The 17097-nt window shown below is 43.3% G+C and overlaps 2 protein-coding genes across 5 annotated transcripts in view; one reads left to right on the forward strand and one right to left on the reverse strand.

Annotated features, from left to right (window-relative positions):
- The first annotated feature begins 287 nt into the window (after nt 1–287).
- LOC5519954 (peroxisomal targeting signal 1 receptor) lies at nt 288–14938 on the forward strand. Of its 2 annotated transcripts, XM_048724695.1 has the most exons (21): nt 288–449; nt 992–1125; nt 1679–1720; nt 1795–1830; nt 2158–2281; nt 3724–3798; nt 3989–4033; nt 9660–9711; nt 9789–9818; nt 9902–10004; nt 10199–10255; nt 10466–10600; nt 10711–10763; nt 10922–10979; nt 11059–11175; nt 11411–11437; nt 11797–11867; nt 12200–12322; nt 12760–12919; nt 13380–13670; nt 14022–14938. In XM_048724695.1, exons 2-21 carry the CDS (start codon nt 1030–1032, stop codon nt 14199–14201), a joined length of 1875 nt encoding a protein of 624 aa, XP_048580652.1. In that variant the 5' UTR covers nt 288–449; nt 992–1029; the 3' UTR covers nt 14202–14938. The 2 variants fall into 2 exon arrangements, with proteins under 2 accessions (XP_048580652.1, XP_048580653.1); XM_048724696.1 differs by lacking the exon at nt 10199–10255.
- Nucleotides 14939–14987: 49 nt separating this feature from the next.
- The window catches only part of LOC5519967 (dystrobrevin beta), a 29970-nt gene continuing 27860 nt past the window's right edge, over nt 14988–17097 (reverse strand). For all 3 annotated transcript variants that reach the window (XM_032365026.2, XM_032365025.2, XM_032365024.2), the window contains exons 21-22: nt 16642–16842; nt 14988–15859 (exon numbers count right to left, since the gene is read on the reverse strand). In XM_032365026.2, the coding sequence (XP_032220917.1) occupies nt 15749–15859; nt 16642–16842 (312 nt within the window). In that variant the 3' untranslated portion in view covers nt 14988–15748. The remainder of the gene's footprint in view (nt 15860–16641; nt 16843–17097) is intronic.

The raw sequence follows: 17097 nt of genomic DNA on the forward strand, positions 1-17097 counted from the left end.
CTTGATATTTGCGTCCGTATAGGTAATTTTGACGAACGTCCCTGTCACGCGTCCCTATATGTCACGTCCCTATATGTCACGTCCCTATATGTCACGTCCCTATATGTCACGTCCCAATATGTCAGGTAGCGCTACAGACCCCGGTCGAATTAGAGGAAAAATCGTGGTTTATTATCAGAATTTAGCCTAACAAACACTGTTCCTATCGCCCTTGTAGTTCATTTTCAAACAAATTATTCTACACAGTCACCCCAAGATTCAGTGAGGGTAACACCATCGGGTAACAACTTGCTGCGTAACCGCGCAGTATTCACAAAAATATTGGTTCGAACAGAATCTAGCATGTTATGATAGAATAGTGGAAAACATGCTGTATGTAATTCACATCTCCCTCTGACGATGTCTCGCCGAAGAAAAGTTGTGTTACTGATATAAGAAATTATTATAAGGTGAGCTAACTCCTTCCTTTTGAAATCACTAGCTTTAACATACATCCAAAATTGTATTTCTCATCCTTGAACGTGTAAAGCTCTACCTAACAAAATCATTTAGTCTTGGTGCAATGTAATTCTATATTTTTTCTTCTAATCAATCTTAAAATACTCTTTCGCCTCAGAGTTTTGCAAGCATCAATCTATTACCACCACTACCATCACAACTCTATTGTTAACCAATTGATCTGTAGTGAAATCTAAAACAAAAAAAGATCGAAAAGTCTAGATACCCAAGAGCCGGGAACGCATGCCCAAATTCTAGCTACCCGGCAACCTTTATAATTTTGTAAAAATTAGCCATTTAAACCTTGTTATTTAGAGCTATTTGCAAAAGCTGGGCACACCATAATATTATAGATATTTGGGTGGACACTTTTCACTGGAAAAATCTTCGAGGGAACGAACCTCACGGGAGCTGAGGTTCTTTATACTTTTTTTGATCTAACACCATGTGGCACCATATTTACTGATGTCTACCACATATTTACCATCTACAGAAGTACTGCACCTTTTTTCCTTGGTGTAAATAGCAAAGATGGCGATGCGTGATTTGGTGGAGGGGGAGTGTGGTGACGCTAATCCACTGATGAAGCTTGTATCCCATTTCACACAGGATAAATCCCTACACCAGGTACTGTATCTTATGTGCTTGTCTCCCATTTCACACAGGATAAATTCCTACACAAGGTACTGTATCTTATATGCTTGTCTCCCATTTCACACAGGATAAATCCTTTCACCAGGTACTGTATTTTATGTGCTTTTTGGAGTCTGTGATTAAAAGTCCCACAAAGCACTGAATGATATTATTGAATAGCAAGTACTGGATTTCTGTATGTGAGTAATGGTTAGGACAGCAGTTGTCTCTGGATAAAAAATGGTCCAAAACTCTTGAACAAACAATAAGACATAGCAGTTATTCTCATTATGAAAGTTTTTCTCACTATGAATGGAATATTATCTACACTGGCCTTTTACCAACTCTTTCAGGCTTGCACAAATTCTTGGTAAATCATATTTTTTAACCAAATTTTAAAACATTCTCAGCTGATTCTGAGAAATAAAACAGAAACCCCTGTAGGCATATATGCCATACCTTGTAACAGTACTTGTTGAAATTTTATTTATTTATTTATTGATATTTGATTTGTGAGAATGTAAATCCAAAGCAATTGCCTTTCCAGGAAGGGCTGATCCATGACAGATTTGGTCCCCATCAACATTTGGTGAGTAGCATTGCAAAGACAATTTGTGCAATACTATGCTATTACTTATTGTTAATGTTGGTATTCTCTAATAGCAAGAGAGAGCATTTCACGAAAGACAAGAGCATGAGGTATTTATCTTGTTTTTTTTTCACTATGTAATGCACTGTGCAATAAGCAATGTATTGTGTGTCAATTTGTTAAGATGACCCATCAGCTATTTTTTATTTTTTTTGTATTGAGCTATAGGGTCATGCCTGGTAAGTATTCAGGATAGCAACAAATAATAGGGTAGAAATAATAGGGTAGAGCAAACCATATGCACAGCCACTTGTGAGTCTCAGTTTTTTTTTAGATTTTCAGTACTGACAACAGAAGACATTAAATGGGATTCAAAAAACAATTAGAAACATTTAAAAAAGGAGATTTTAATACGTATGTATATGGGCATGTTTCAGCTTGTTGAAGAGTATCTGCAGGATCCAAGATCCCATGCACCTCCTCAGACATTCCGCATGGATGACTTGTTACATGAGATGACAGAAATAGAACAAAGAAGCCTGCACCATACCCCTGTTAGAGGTAGGTGTTGCCTGCACCATACGCCTGTTAGAGGTAGGTGTTGCCTGCACCATATGCCTGTTAGAGGTAGGTGTTGCCTGCACCATACACCTGTTAGAGGTAGGTGTTGCCTGCACCATATGCCTGTTAGAGGTAGGTGTTGCCTGCATCATACACCTGTTAGAGGTAGGTGTTGCCTGCACCATACACCTGTTAGAGGTAGGTGTTGCCTGCATCATACACCTGTTAGAGGTAGGTGTTGCCTGCACCATACGCCTGTTAGAGGTAGGTGTTGCCTGCACCATACGCCTGTTAGAAATAGGTGTTGCCTGCACCATACACCTGTTAGAGGTAGGTGTTGCCTGCACCATACACCTGTTAGAGGTAGGTGTTGCCTGCACCATACGCCTGTTATAGGTAGGTGTTGCCTGCACCATACACCTGTTAGAGGTAGGTGTTGCCTGCACCATACACCTGTTAGAGGTAGGTGTTGCCTGCATCATACACCTGTTAGAGGTAGGTGTTGCCTGCACCATACGCCTGTTAGAGGTAGGTGTTGCCTGCACCATACACCTGTTAGAGGTAGGTGTTGCTTTCACCATACACCTGTTAGAGGTAGGTGTTGCCTGCACCATACGCCTGTTAGAGGTAGGTGTTGCCTGCACCATGCACCTGTTAGAGGTAGGTGTTGCCTGCACCATACGCCTGTTAGAGGTAGGTGTTGCCTGCACCATGCACCTGTTAGAGGTAGGTGTTGCCTGCACCATACGCCTGTTAGAGGTAGGTGTTGCCTGCACCATACGCCTGTTAGAGGTAGGTGTTGCCTGCACCATACACCTGTTAGAGGTAGGTGTTGCCTGCACCATACACCTGTTAGAGGTAGGTGTTGCCTGCACCATACACCTGTTAGAGGTAGGTGTTGCCTGCACCATACACCTGTTAGAGGAAGGTGTTGCCTGCACCATACACCTGTTAGAGGTAGGTGTTGCCTGCACCATACGCCTGTTAGAGGTAGGTGTTGCCTGCACCATACACCTGTTAGAGGTAGGTGTTGCCTGCACCATACACCTGTTAGAGGTAGGTGTTGCCTGCACCATACGCCTGTTAGAGGTAGGTGTTGCCTCTCCATACACCTGTTAGAGGTAGGTGTTGCCTGCACCATACACCTGTTAGAAGTAGCTATTGCAGCCCAATTATCCCCTTGGTTTTAGTTTTCAATTTTTCTTAGTCTGTGTTTTTTTGTTACAAAGTCAGTTTTTATTATGCTGATAGAGTTTGTTTCTTAACTCTTTGAACAAATATGTATTGTGTCCATGAATTTGCCCCAGCTCTTTCACAACATATTAAACCTGAACATGATATTTTTATGGAGAGTATGTTTGGCCACAATAGCCTTGAACCACTAACTTATACTATGTAAAGTCATGGATATTTAACTTTGCTTACTAACCCCCTTTGTTTAGCACCAGGAGTAGCAGATCTCGCAACAAGTGAATGGGCAGCAGAGTATATGTCTACAGAGGTTCAAAGGGCAGAAGGTATGTATAGTGCATTTAAAAGCTTACTTTAAGGTTTCCTGTAACTATTGCATTAGCACCATTTCTTATATAAATGTAAGTACAAATGATAGTTATTTTGTCCTATTACTATTAAATGGTATTCAATTAAAGCCTTTAAGGTTTCTCTCTATTCTTAATCAATCTGAATCAAAGTTGTCTTTAATTGTAGAATGGGCTCAAGAGTATGACAACAGTGAGATATTACACTCTGCAGGTATTAGTACTAGTCTTAGTACTTGGTACACCATACCACTCCATACTGTGATGGTACACCATACCACTCCATACTGTGATGGTACACCATACCACTCCATACTGTGATGGTACACCAGACCACTCCATACTGTGATGGTACACTATACCACTCCATACTGTGATGGTACACCATACCACTCCATACTGTGGTGGTACACTATACCACTCCATACTGTGATGGTACACCATACCACACCATACTGTGATGGTACACCATACCACACCATACTGTGATGGTACACCATACCACACCATACTGTGATGGTACACCATACCACTCCATACTGTGATGTTACACCATACCACTCCATACTGTGATGGTACACCAGACCACTCCATACTGTGATGGTACACCATACCACTCCATACTGTGATGGTACATCAGACCACTCCATACTGTGGTGGTACACCATACCACACCATACTGTGATGGTACACCATACCACACCATACTGTGTTGGTACACCATACCACTCCATACTGTGATGGTACACCATACCACTCCATACTGTGATGGTACACCATACCACTACATACTGTGATGGTACACCATACCACTCCATACTGTGATGGTACACCATTCCACTCCATACTGTGATGGTACACCATACCACTACATACTGTGATGGTACACCATACCACTCCATACTGTGATGGTACACCATACCACTACATACTGTGATGGTACACCATACCACTCCATACTGTGATGGTACACTATACCACTCCATACTGTGATGGTACACTATACCACTCCATACTGTGATGGTACACTATACCACTCCATACTGTGATGGTACACCATACCACTCCATACTGTGATGGTACACCATACCACTCCATACTGTGATGGTACACTATACCACTCCATACTGTGATGGTACACTATACCACACCATACTGTGATGGTACACCATACCACTCCATACTGTGATGGTACACCATACCACTCCATACTGTGATGGTACACCATACCACTCCATACTGTGGTGGTACACCATTCCACTCCATACTGTGGTGGTACACCATACCACTCCATACTGTGATGGTACACCATACCACTCCATACTGTGATGGTACACTATACCACACCATACTGTGATGGTACACCATACCACTCCATACTGTGATGGTACACCATACCACTCCATACTGTGATGGTACACCATACCACTACATACTGTGATGGTACACCATACCACTCCATGCTGTGATGGTACACTATACCACTCCATACTGTGATGGTACACCATACCACTCCATACTGTGATGGTACACCATACCACTCCATACTGTGATGGTACACCATACCACCCCATACTGTGATGGTACACCATACCACTCCATACTGTGGTGGTACACCATTCCACTCCATACTGTGGTGGTACACCATACCACTCCATACTGTGATGGTACACCATACCACTCCATACTGTGATGGTACACTATACCACACCATACTGTGATGGTACACCATACCACTCCATACTGTGATGGTACACCATACCACTCCATACTGTGATGGTACACCATACCACTACATACTGTGATGGTACACCATACCACTCCATGCTGTGATGGTACACTATACCACTCCATACTGTGATGGTACACCATACCACTCCATACTGTGATGGTACACCATACCACTCCATACTGTGATGGTACACCATACCACCCCATACTGTGATGGTACACCATACCACTACATACTGTGATGGTACACTATACCACTCCATACTGTGATGGTACACCATACCACTCCACACTGTGATGGTACACCATACCACTCCATGCTGTGATGGTACACCATACCACACCATACTGTGATGGTACACTATACCACTCCATACTGTGATGGTACACCATACCACTCCATACTGTGATGGTACACCATACCACTCCATGCTGTGATGGTACACCATACCACACCATACTGTGATGGTACACCATACCACACCATACTGTGATGGTACACCATACCACTCCATACTGTGATGGTACACTATACCACTCCATACTGTGTTGGTACACCATACCACTCCATACTGTGATGGTACACCATACCACTACATACTGTGATGGTACACTATACCACTCCATACTGTGATGGTACACCATACCACTCCACACTGTGATGGTACACCATACCACTCCATGCTGTGATGGTACACCATACCACACCATACTGTGATGGTACACTATACCACTCCATACTGTGATGGTACACCATACCACTCCATACTGTGATGGTACACCATACCACTCCATGCTGTGATGGTACACCATACCACACCATACTGTGATGGTACACCATACCACACCATACTGTGATGGTACACCATACCACTCCATGCTGTGATGGTACACCATACCACACCATACTGTGGTGGTACACCATACCACTCCATACTGTGTTGGTACACCATACCACACCATACTGTGATGGTACACCATACCACTCCATACTGTGGTGGTACACCATACCACTCCATACTGTGTTGGTACACCATACCACTCCATACTGTGATGGTACACCATACCACTCCATACTGTGATGGTACACCATACCACTCCATACTGTGTTGGTACACCATACCACTCCATACTGTGATGGTACACCATACCACTACATACTGTGATGGTACACCATACCACTCCATACTGTGATGGTACACCATACCACTCCATACTGTGATGGTACACCATACCACTCCATGCTGTGATGGTACACCATACCACTCCATACTGTGATGGTACACCATACCACACCATACTGTGATGGTACACCATACCACTCCATACTGTGATGGTACACCATACCACTCCATACTGTGATGGTACACCATACCACTCCATACTGTGATGGTACACCATACCACACCATACTGTGATGGTACACCATACCACTCCATACTGTGATGGTACACTATACCACTCCATACTGTGTTGGTACACCATACCACTCCATACTGTGATGGTACACTATACCACTCGATACTGTGTTGGTACACCATACCACTCCATACTGTGATGGTACACCATACCACTCGATACTGTGTTGGTACACCATACCACTCCATACTGTGATGGTACACCATACCACTACATACTGTGATGGTACACTATACCACTCCATACTGTGATGGTACACCATACCACTACATACTGTGATGGTACACTATACCACTCCATGCTGTGATGGTACACCATACCACACCATACTGTGATGGTACACCATACCACACCATACTGTGGTGGTACACCATACCACTCCATACTGTGTTGGTACACCATACCACACCATACTGTGATGGTACACCATACCACTCCATACTGTGGTGGTACACCATACCACTCCATACTGTGTTGGTACACCATACCACTCCATACTGTGATGGTACACCATACCACTCCATACTGTGATGGTACACCATACCACTCCATGCTGTGATGGTACACCATACCACTCCATACTGTGATGGTACACCATACCACTCCATGCTGTGATGGTACACCATACCACACCATACTGTGGTGGTACACCATACCACTCCATACTGTGTTGGTACACCATACCACACCATACTGTGATGGTACACCATACCACTCCATACTGTGGTGGTACACCATACCACTCCATGCTGTGATGGTACACCATACCACACCATGCTGTGATGGTACACCATACCACTCCATGCTGTGATGGTACACTATACCACTCCATGCTGTGATGGTACACCATACCACACCGTACTGTGATGGTACACCATACCACTCCATACTGTGATGGTACACCATACCACTCCATACTGTGATGGTACACCATACCACTCCATACTGTGATGGTACACCATACCACTCCATACTGTGATGGTACACCATACCACTCCATACTGTGATGGTACACCATACCACTCCATGCTGTGATGGTACACCATACCACTCCATACTGTGATGGTACACCATACCACTACATACTGTGATGGTACACCATACCACACCATACTGTGATGGTACACCATACCACTCCATACTGTGATGGTACACTATACCACTCCATACTGTGTTGGTACACCATACCACTCCATACTGTGATGGTACACTATACCACTCGATACTGTGTTGGTACACCATACCACTCCATACTGTGATGGTACACCATACCACTACATACTGTGATGGTACACTATACCACTCCATACTGTGATGGTACACCATACCACTACATACTGTGATGGTACACTATACCACTCCATACTGTGATGGTACACCATACCACTCCATACTGTGATGGTACACCATACCACTCCATGCTGTGATGGTACACCATACCACACCATACTGTGATGGTACACCATACCACACCATACTGTGGTGGTACACCATACCACTCCATACTGTGTTGGTACACCATACCACACCATACTGTGATGGTACACCATACCACTCCATACTGTGGTGGTACACCATACCACTCCATACTGTGTTGGTACACCATACCACTCCATACTGTGATGGTACACCATACCACTCCATACTGTGATGGTACACCATACCACTCCATGCTGTGATGGTACACCATACCACTCCATACTGTGATGGTACACCATACCACTCCATGCTGTGATGGTACACCATACCACACCATACTGTGGTGGTACACCATACCACTCCATACTGTGTTGGTACACCATACCACACCATACTGTGATGGTACACCATACCACTCCATACTGTGGTGGTACACCATACCACTCCATGCTGTGATGGTACACCATACCACACCATACTGTGATGGTACACTATACCACTCCATGCTGTGATGGTACACTATACCACTCCATGCTGTGATGGTACACCATACCACACCATACTGTGATGGTACACCATACCACTCCATACTGTGATGGTACACCATACCACTCCATACTGTGATGGTACACCATACCACTCCATACTGTGATGGTACACCATACCACTCCATACTGTGATGGTACACCATACCACTCCATACTGTGATGGTACACCATACCACTCCATGCTGTGATGGTACACCATACCACTCCATACTGTGATGGTACACCATACCACTACATACTGTGATGGTACACTATACCACTCCATACTGTGATGGTACACCATACCACTCCATACTGTGATGGTACACCATACCACTCCATACTGTGATGGTACACCATACCACTCCATACTGTGATGGTACACCATACCACTACATACTGTGATGGTACACCATACCACTCCATACTGTGATGGTACACCATACCACTCCATACTGTGATGGTACACCATACCACTCCATACTGTGATGGTACACTATACCACTCCATACTGTGATGGTACACCATACCACTCCATACTGTGGTGGTACACCATACCACTCCATACTGTGGTGGTACACCATACCACTCCATACTGTGGTGGTACACCATACCACTCCATACTGTGATGGTACACCATACCACACCATACTGAGATGGTACACCATGTCACTAAATATTCTAATTATTTACCATACCATGCCTACTTATAACTTAAAATATTATGATTATTTTTCTTTTCAGAGCTGCATAGCAGTCCTGCAAAATGGGCAGCTGAATACCTTGAAGATGTGAAGTAAGCTGAGTTCCCTCTGTAAGCTCCTTCTTCAACATACTAAAATACATGTATTGAAAGATTTTTTTTTGTTCCAGGCATGAAGGCGTGTTGGATGACTCAAAATGGTATGATATTTCTAGTACTGTTGCATAGGGTAGTTAAATCTGAATCATGCTGATACTTATCATAAGAGTTTCTTTTACATTAGGGTGGTAGAGTACAAACAGGAACTGGATGACAATGACGCTCTGGCTTCAGTTGCTGGAACTCTATTAGAAAATAACACAGATCCTAAAATAGCTAATTCCAAGGTAAAACATGCAACTAGTTCAGCATTGCCACATCATTCAACACTGTTAATCTAAAAGGGCTATACTTATCATATACTTTTATGTTACTGAACTTACATTCTTAAAGTGGCTAGTATTAGGATATTCCTTTCTCATTTTGGTTTTCTAATCTGATCACCATGTTTGCCTCATGTTCGTACTGTACATTTTTCCAGTTTATGCAATTCATGCGGAAGCTAAGAGATGGTGAATACAAAGTCGAAAATAACCAGGCATGTATATTAATTTTTTTATCTTTTCGCCTCAAAATACAAGCATAAGCTTATCCCTTAACATTCAGCTAAATTTCCGATTTTAAAACATGGTGATTCCATTTTCATTTTTACATAATTATTTATTAGAGTATGGGAACATCTCTTCAAGGTTGCCATTTGGACAACACCAAATGCTGTGATTTAATACTACAGTACATGTGCTTGCAGGTTGTTGATGCACGGACAGGACAAGAAGTGACTGACGAGTCGTCTGAAGCACAGGAATGGGTAGCAGATTATGAGAAATTCAGTGCAGAAGGTGACTGGGCATCAGAATTCATGCAGGCGGGCGCCTCATCTAGGGTAAGGCAGGCATGAGGTGGTCTTATTTTCAAGCAGTGATGATTTGTGTCACCTGAATAGTTTTAACAGGGAATCAAGGCAATCTTCTGGGATTTTTGATCATCTTACAGGAAGACGTGGATTTCTGGGACAATTTGCAAGGTGAATGGGAGTCTCTTGTCAGGTTAGTGGTTTATTGCGTTCTTGTAATGTCCTTGTTTGGATAGAGTTTACAGTAGGTCCTCCTATTAAAGCTCCTTTAGAAATGTGTATTTTTAACACGGCATCAAAAAGTGGCTTCATATTTCATCAAATGTTTCTGAAGTGCATTTATTTTTTAAGACAAGATGGTGATGAGGCCCATAGCTGGTTCACAGATTATGAGGAAGAAACCAATAAGGTAATTAAAAAGCAAATAAATATTTTCATTCTTCCCATGTCAGTTGTCTTTTTATAATTATTATTCTACTTCGTTTTAGGAGTATAAGTTTGAAGAAGACAATCCTTTGCTAGATCACCCCAATCCATTCGAAGAAGGGCTCAAGAAATTGAAGGAAGGGGACTTGATCAGTGCAATATTGCTTTTTGAGGCAGAGGTACAGTATTAACCATGATGAATGTTAAAGGTAGAGGACATTTTGGAAATGGTTGAATTAGTTTAGACTACAGGCCAGAAATTCCAGAAATTCCTATCTTAAGAAAGGACTAAGACCGTAAATATACTCTGCTTATATTTATATGGGCATTAGGACTGGCTATCGAATATGAGCGCAGATTTAAAAGATTATTTAGTTCAATGTGATTCTAATCTGCGGCGCTCATCTATTCCAGGTTCGACAAAATCCTGAACATGCTGAGGTAATCTGGCAGTATCTTTCAATTAACCCATTATTTTAAAGTATAAAGAATTTCCTTTTTTTTGTTTTGCATATTGCACAAATATAGCATGCTATATTTGCTAAAGGCCAATCACTCCCACATGCTGTGCTTCTGAGAACAGTATCGAGTCACAAAACAACCTCCATTTTTATTGGACAACCAAGTAACAAAAATACTCACATTCAAGTAGATTTTTAGACCCCATATTCGTGCATAGCAATTGTGTTCGTTTCCAAGATAAACTTAAAAGTGGCTGATTAACATTCTTAAAGTAAATGCACATTTCTGTATGATTTATTATGAAAAATGACCACACCCTTGCTTGTATTCTCCTGTAGGCGTGGCAGTATCTAGGAACTAGCCAAGCGGAGAATGAACAGGACATAGCAGCTATCAGTGCCCTAAATCGGTTAGTGTCCTCAATCAGTGAGTGCCCTTAATGGGGGAGTGCCAGAAACTATCTAGGTGACATAGATGTTTTTACGATAAGTGTGAAATGCTTTATTGCCCCTGTTAACCTAAACATTGTGCAGAGAATCATAGTCAAGTTAAACAGATTTAGCCGTGTACCATGTATAAGGCATTCTCCAGCAAAGAACTATTTTAAATAGGTTGTTAAACCGGTTGATATTTTAAAATGTAACTCAACAAAGATTGTTATGACAACATACGGTAAGATGTTTAGTGGTTTTATTTAGGATTTTACGTCACCTGTCACAATAACTTTTTGTCCCCCTTAAGGTGTGTGGATCTGCAGCCCGGGAACCTTGAGGCATTGATGGCACTTGCAGTAAGCCTCACGAACGAGTCCATGCAGTCACAGGCCTGTAAGACCCTTAAAGACTGGCTAAGGGCCAACCCCAGGTATGATACACCTTCTCTAAGTGCATATAGTCACTGGTCAGTAGGACCCTCAAAGACTGGCTTAGGGACAACCCCAGGTATGATACACTTTCTCTAAGTGCATGCAGTCACAGGCCTGAAGGACCCTCAAAGACTGGCTAAGGGCCAACCCCAGGTATGATACACCTTCTCTAAGTGCATATAGTCACTGGCCAGTAGGACCCTCAAAGACTGGCTTAGGGACAACCCCAGGTATGATACACTTTCTCTAAGTGCATGCAGTCACAGGCCTGAATGACCCTCAAAGACTGGCTTAGGGACAACCCCAGGTATGATACAATCTCTCTAATTGCATGCAGTCACAGGTTTGTGGAACCCTATAAAAAAGCTTTAGAGCTAACCCCAAGTTTAACACAGTAGAAGTCCATGCAGTCTAAGAAGTTGCTTTACTTTTCCAGGTATAAAGATATCGTGCCACCCTCAGACGACCAAGCTGGTCAGCGTCCTCGCCCAATAACGTCTAGCATCATGACAAGTGATATGTACAACGAGATCCGGGATATGTACATTGCAGCTGCGCAGAGGGCGCCGGAGAACGATCTAGATGCCAACGTACAGGTATGCTCTAAACACGCTTTGACTTATGGTCTAGTTGAGTATCAAGTTCATAATAATCAATGCATCCTTAATGCCCACTATGCCTGGTGTTGGTTCGCCTGTTTTTTGTGTGATTGTTTTCGCGTAAGTTTGCTATTTAGTTGCTTTCTTCGCTTGTTATTGCACGTAGCAAGTTGCATGGTAAACATATTTCCCAGCAAATAACTACACTTGAACCTCGATCTCTATAATAAAGAACGAAAAACAGTTCAAGTTATTAGGATCAGAGACTCGTTAACCGTTCCTGTGTTCTAGACGAGAGAGACTCCTGAAATTAATTCGAATTGGCGTGGAGTTTGGTTTTGGTTGGGCTGGTGTTTTATTGGAATTGTATAACGCCATTCACAACCCAAAATCTGTTTAGCAAGTTTTCCTACTCAATTCCCCAATTCAAATATTATTGCCTTTTATTCCCTAACAGGTCGGTCTTGGCGTGCTTTTCAATCTCTCCGGCGAATACGACAAAGCAGTCGATTGTTTCCAGGCCGCGGTGATTGCGCGGCCGGAAGACGCCTTACTATGGAATAGACTGGGCGCGACTCTTGCAAACGGCGGGCGCAGCGAGGAAGCGGTCGACGCGTACAGACATGCGCTGTCATACAGTCCAGGTTTCATCCGTTGTCGTTACAACCTCGGTATCAGTTGCATCAACTTGAGCGCACATCAACAGGCGGTGGAGCATTTTCTTACGGCGCTTAACATGCAGAGGAAGGTACGATAGGACCTATCAAGCAATCGGCAGTTTTCATAACAATTGAGGGTCCTGTGGACGCGAGAAAGAAAGTCAGCTGTCGTTTACGCTTAAATTACAACGGAACCCCTGGGGTTAGAAAAAGAAGGCCGATTTGGCCCGTAGAATCGTTCATAAGAAATATTACCATTGCGACCACCACCTTAGATAAATCCTTATTAACATCCAAAAAAACATAATCTACCTATTATCCAATCTCTCAAACATTCTGACCTTTCGTGCAGCAGACTCTTTTTACTCTGCGGAAAGAAAGGTTGCTTCCCTCGCGTTCCCACCCCTTTCTGGCCAAGGTTTAGATGTGTTCTTTTCCAGGGTGGTGTCGGTTCTGATGGCACCGTAACCACGATGTCGGACAACATCTGGTCCACTTTACGGATGACACTATCGCTCATGGGACGGTCCGACTTGCACAAGGCTGTGGATAAGCGAGACCTTGATCGACTTAACGAGGTGTTTTCCCATGAATCAGAGCCCGTGCCGGTTATGGTATAACACAGCATCATCCAGCTTGATTGATTTAACGAGGTGTTTCTTCACAAATGAGAACCCGTCCCAGTCATGGTATAACACAGCATCGACCAGCTTGATCGACTTAACGAGGTGTTTCTCACGATTTAGAACCGGTCATGGTTTGCCATCATTTTATTGACGTGACAAGTGCTTCATCACGAATGGGAACCCGTAGCAATCATGTTACGACAATATAAGCTTTCAAGTTTTCTCTAAGGGCGCGTTTTTTTTTTACTCGTGATTCCAGAATGAGAATAATTAGAAGAAAAAAAGCGCGCGTTCGTCTATCCCGCGTTCCGATTCCGGAATGGAATGAAGGCCATTTCACCCATTCTGCTTCCTGTAGCAGAATGACTCGAATGCCATTTTGAACATTCTCTACCAACCATTCCCATTCTAGAATGATAGGGGAAAAAACTCACCCTAAAAGAACCCTGGTTTTGGTACTGCAAACTTCAAACTAAAAAAGATTTGGAAACCAAAAAACCATGATACGAACGGAAATAGACTTGTCCTTGGTTATGGCTCAAAAGAGGACCATACAAAGAATGTACAAGACTGGAGGGTTGGTATAAACAGTGTTAGCAAAGGCCACAAAATACACGCCGTTTATGCGCTATTGTTTTCAGAGTATTTCCGAGATGAATGAATGATTTTAATATTTTTTTTATCTAATACGCTTTAATGACCATACTAAAATAAAATGTTTTCTTATGCAAGTGGCGTAGTGTGCATGTGAACAGTAGTAGATAAACAAAAACACTCTGATCAATCTGGCACATTTATTCTTTGCAGATCACTGCACACAATGCTTATTTGATTCATTTCCCATATCCTATCTAGTTATATATATATTAGCATTAGAAGATTTCAAACATTGACAACTGCCGATAAGGTATTAGGAGCCATGTTTTAAGCCTAGGATAAAAGTAGGCACACATTTAGACCTAGTTTAGACGCCGTTATTTTCAGGTTCCGTTTTACAAATGCAAATGCGTGCAAATTGTTCTATATGTTTATTTACATATTGAATGGCACATGAAAAGAACGGCGTTTGCCCTAGGCCTTAGAATACTTATTTTGTCTGGGTGTAAGCCTTTAAAAATCATTTGTTGAACTTATTGGTAGGTGGTACAGTAGCTCCCCCTTACCTCGACAACTAAAACAAATGATGGACCCCCGCTTGTCCTAACGATACATCGTTAAACAGACGCTAAGTATGTACGGGGTTTGATAAGGTTCCATTTTCTAGAAATCTAGAAATCAGTGATAAAATATATTTCATTAAAAATACTAGTTACACAGGGCTTTGCTATTTAACGAAATGTGAGCGTTCAGGAAACTTACTAGATTATTAAGGGCCCTTGCTTAATAATAATCCTATATATGTATTTTTTAATTTCCCACAGCTAATAGTGTAAGAAAAGATATTATTTGCTACTTTTATTACAAAAAATAATAACTTGCCAACATATATACGATAATATTATCCAGATATTAAGAGTCAGGATATCCCTGATGGCGACTGTTTATCGATGTGCCCATCGCTTCATAGCTTCTTGCCACTCCATGTCCTCGTCGTCCGTTCGTAGCGTGCCTTCGTCGTCATCCGTCTGAATGTAGCTCTCATCGTCAGTCATCTGGCGAATCAGGGAAAGTCTAACGTAAATGTATGAAAAAAAAACACTTCACCACCCTCAAGGACCTGGAGCTGGTTCCATATGCGTGCCCCATACCATACCTCATATTTTGCATGAGTAAACGTGCAGCCCCCACCCTGATCCTTAACTCCTTTCCTAATCTCGGTAACCGTACCTGTGTCCCCCCCCCCCCTTTTCTAATCTCGGTAACCGTACCTGTGCCCCCCCCTTTTTCCTAATCTCGGCAACCGTACCTGTGCCCCCCTCTTTCCTAATCTCGGTAACCGTACCTGTGCCCCCCCCTCTTCCCTAATCTTGGTAACCGTACCTGTGCCCCCCCCCTCTTTCCTAATCTCGGTAACCGTACCTGTGCCCCCCCTCTCTTTCCTAATCTCGGTAACCGTACCTGTGCCCCCCCCCCTCTTTCCTAATCTCGGTAACCGTACCTGTGCCCCCCCTCTTTCCTAATCTCGGTAACCGTACCTGTGCCCCCCCCTCTTTCCTAATCTCGGTAACCGTACCTGTGCCCCCCCTCTTTCCTTATCTCGGTAACCGTACCTGTGCCCCCCCTCTTTCCTTATCTCGGTAACCGTACCTGTGCCCCCTCCTCTTTCCTAACCTCGGTAACCGTACCTGTGCCCCCCCCTCTTTCCTTATCTCGGTAACCGTACCTGTGCCCCCCCTCTTTCCTTATCTCGGTAACCGTACCTGTGCCCCCCTCTTTTCTAATCTCGGTAACCGTACCTGTGCCCCTCCCTCTTTCCTAATCTCGGTTACCGTACCTGTGTCCTGGAAGAGTACTTGGGTTCATTTGCCCGCAGGTGCGCCTCGTCATCATCTGTATCTGTGTCTGTGCGATCGCTGTCTCCGCGTCGAAGTGCTCGTTTGCCGCTGTTTTTATTGACGCCGTTTGTGGTGCCATTAGTCAGGTTTGCCGCGCTGCTCGGCTCACCTCCGCGTAAGGAGTGCCTCATCTGCGTCACCTGATGGCAAGACATGGGTTAACAGACTCGTCCCCATAGGGGGGATGATCTGTATCGCAAAGCAGTATTAGCATTGCGGGAAGACGGGCGTGACTAGACTCCTACAAGCATAAAACACGAGGCGCGCACAATATTATTGAGATAAAACGGCCAAGAGTCCGTTTATAACAGAACCCGTTGCGCGCCTGTCTTGTTAATCGTTTTCTTGTCCCAGTCTCTCTAAAGCTGGGTACGACAGAAGGTTGAAAAGGTATG

Source organism: Nematostella vectensis, chromosome 3 (assembly GCF_932526225.1).
Source record: "Nematostella vectensis chromosome 3, jaNemVect1.1, whole genome shotgun sequence".
In the NCBI taxonomy this organism is placed as follows: Eukaryota; Metazoa; Cnidaria; class Anthozoa; order Actiniaria; family Edwardsiidae; genus Nematostella; species Nematostella vectensis.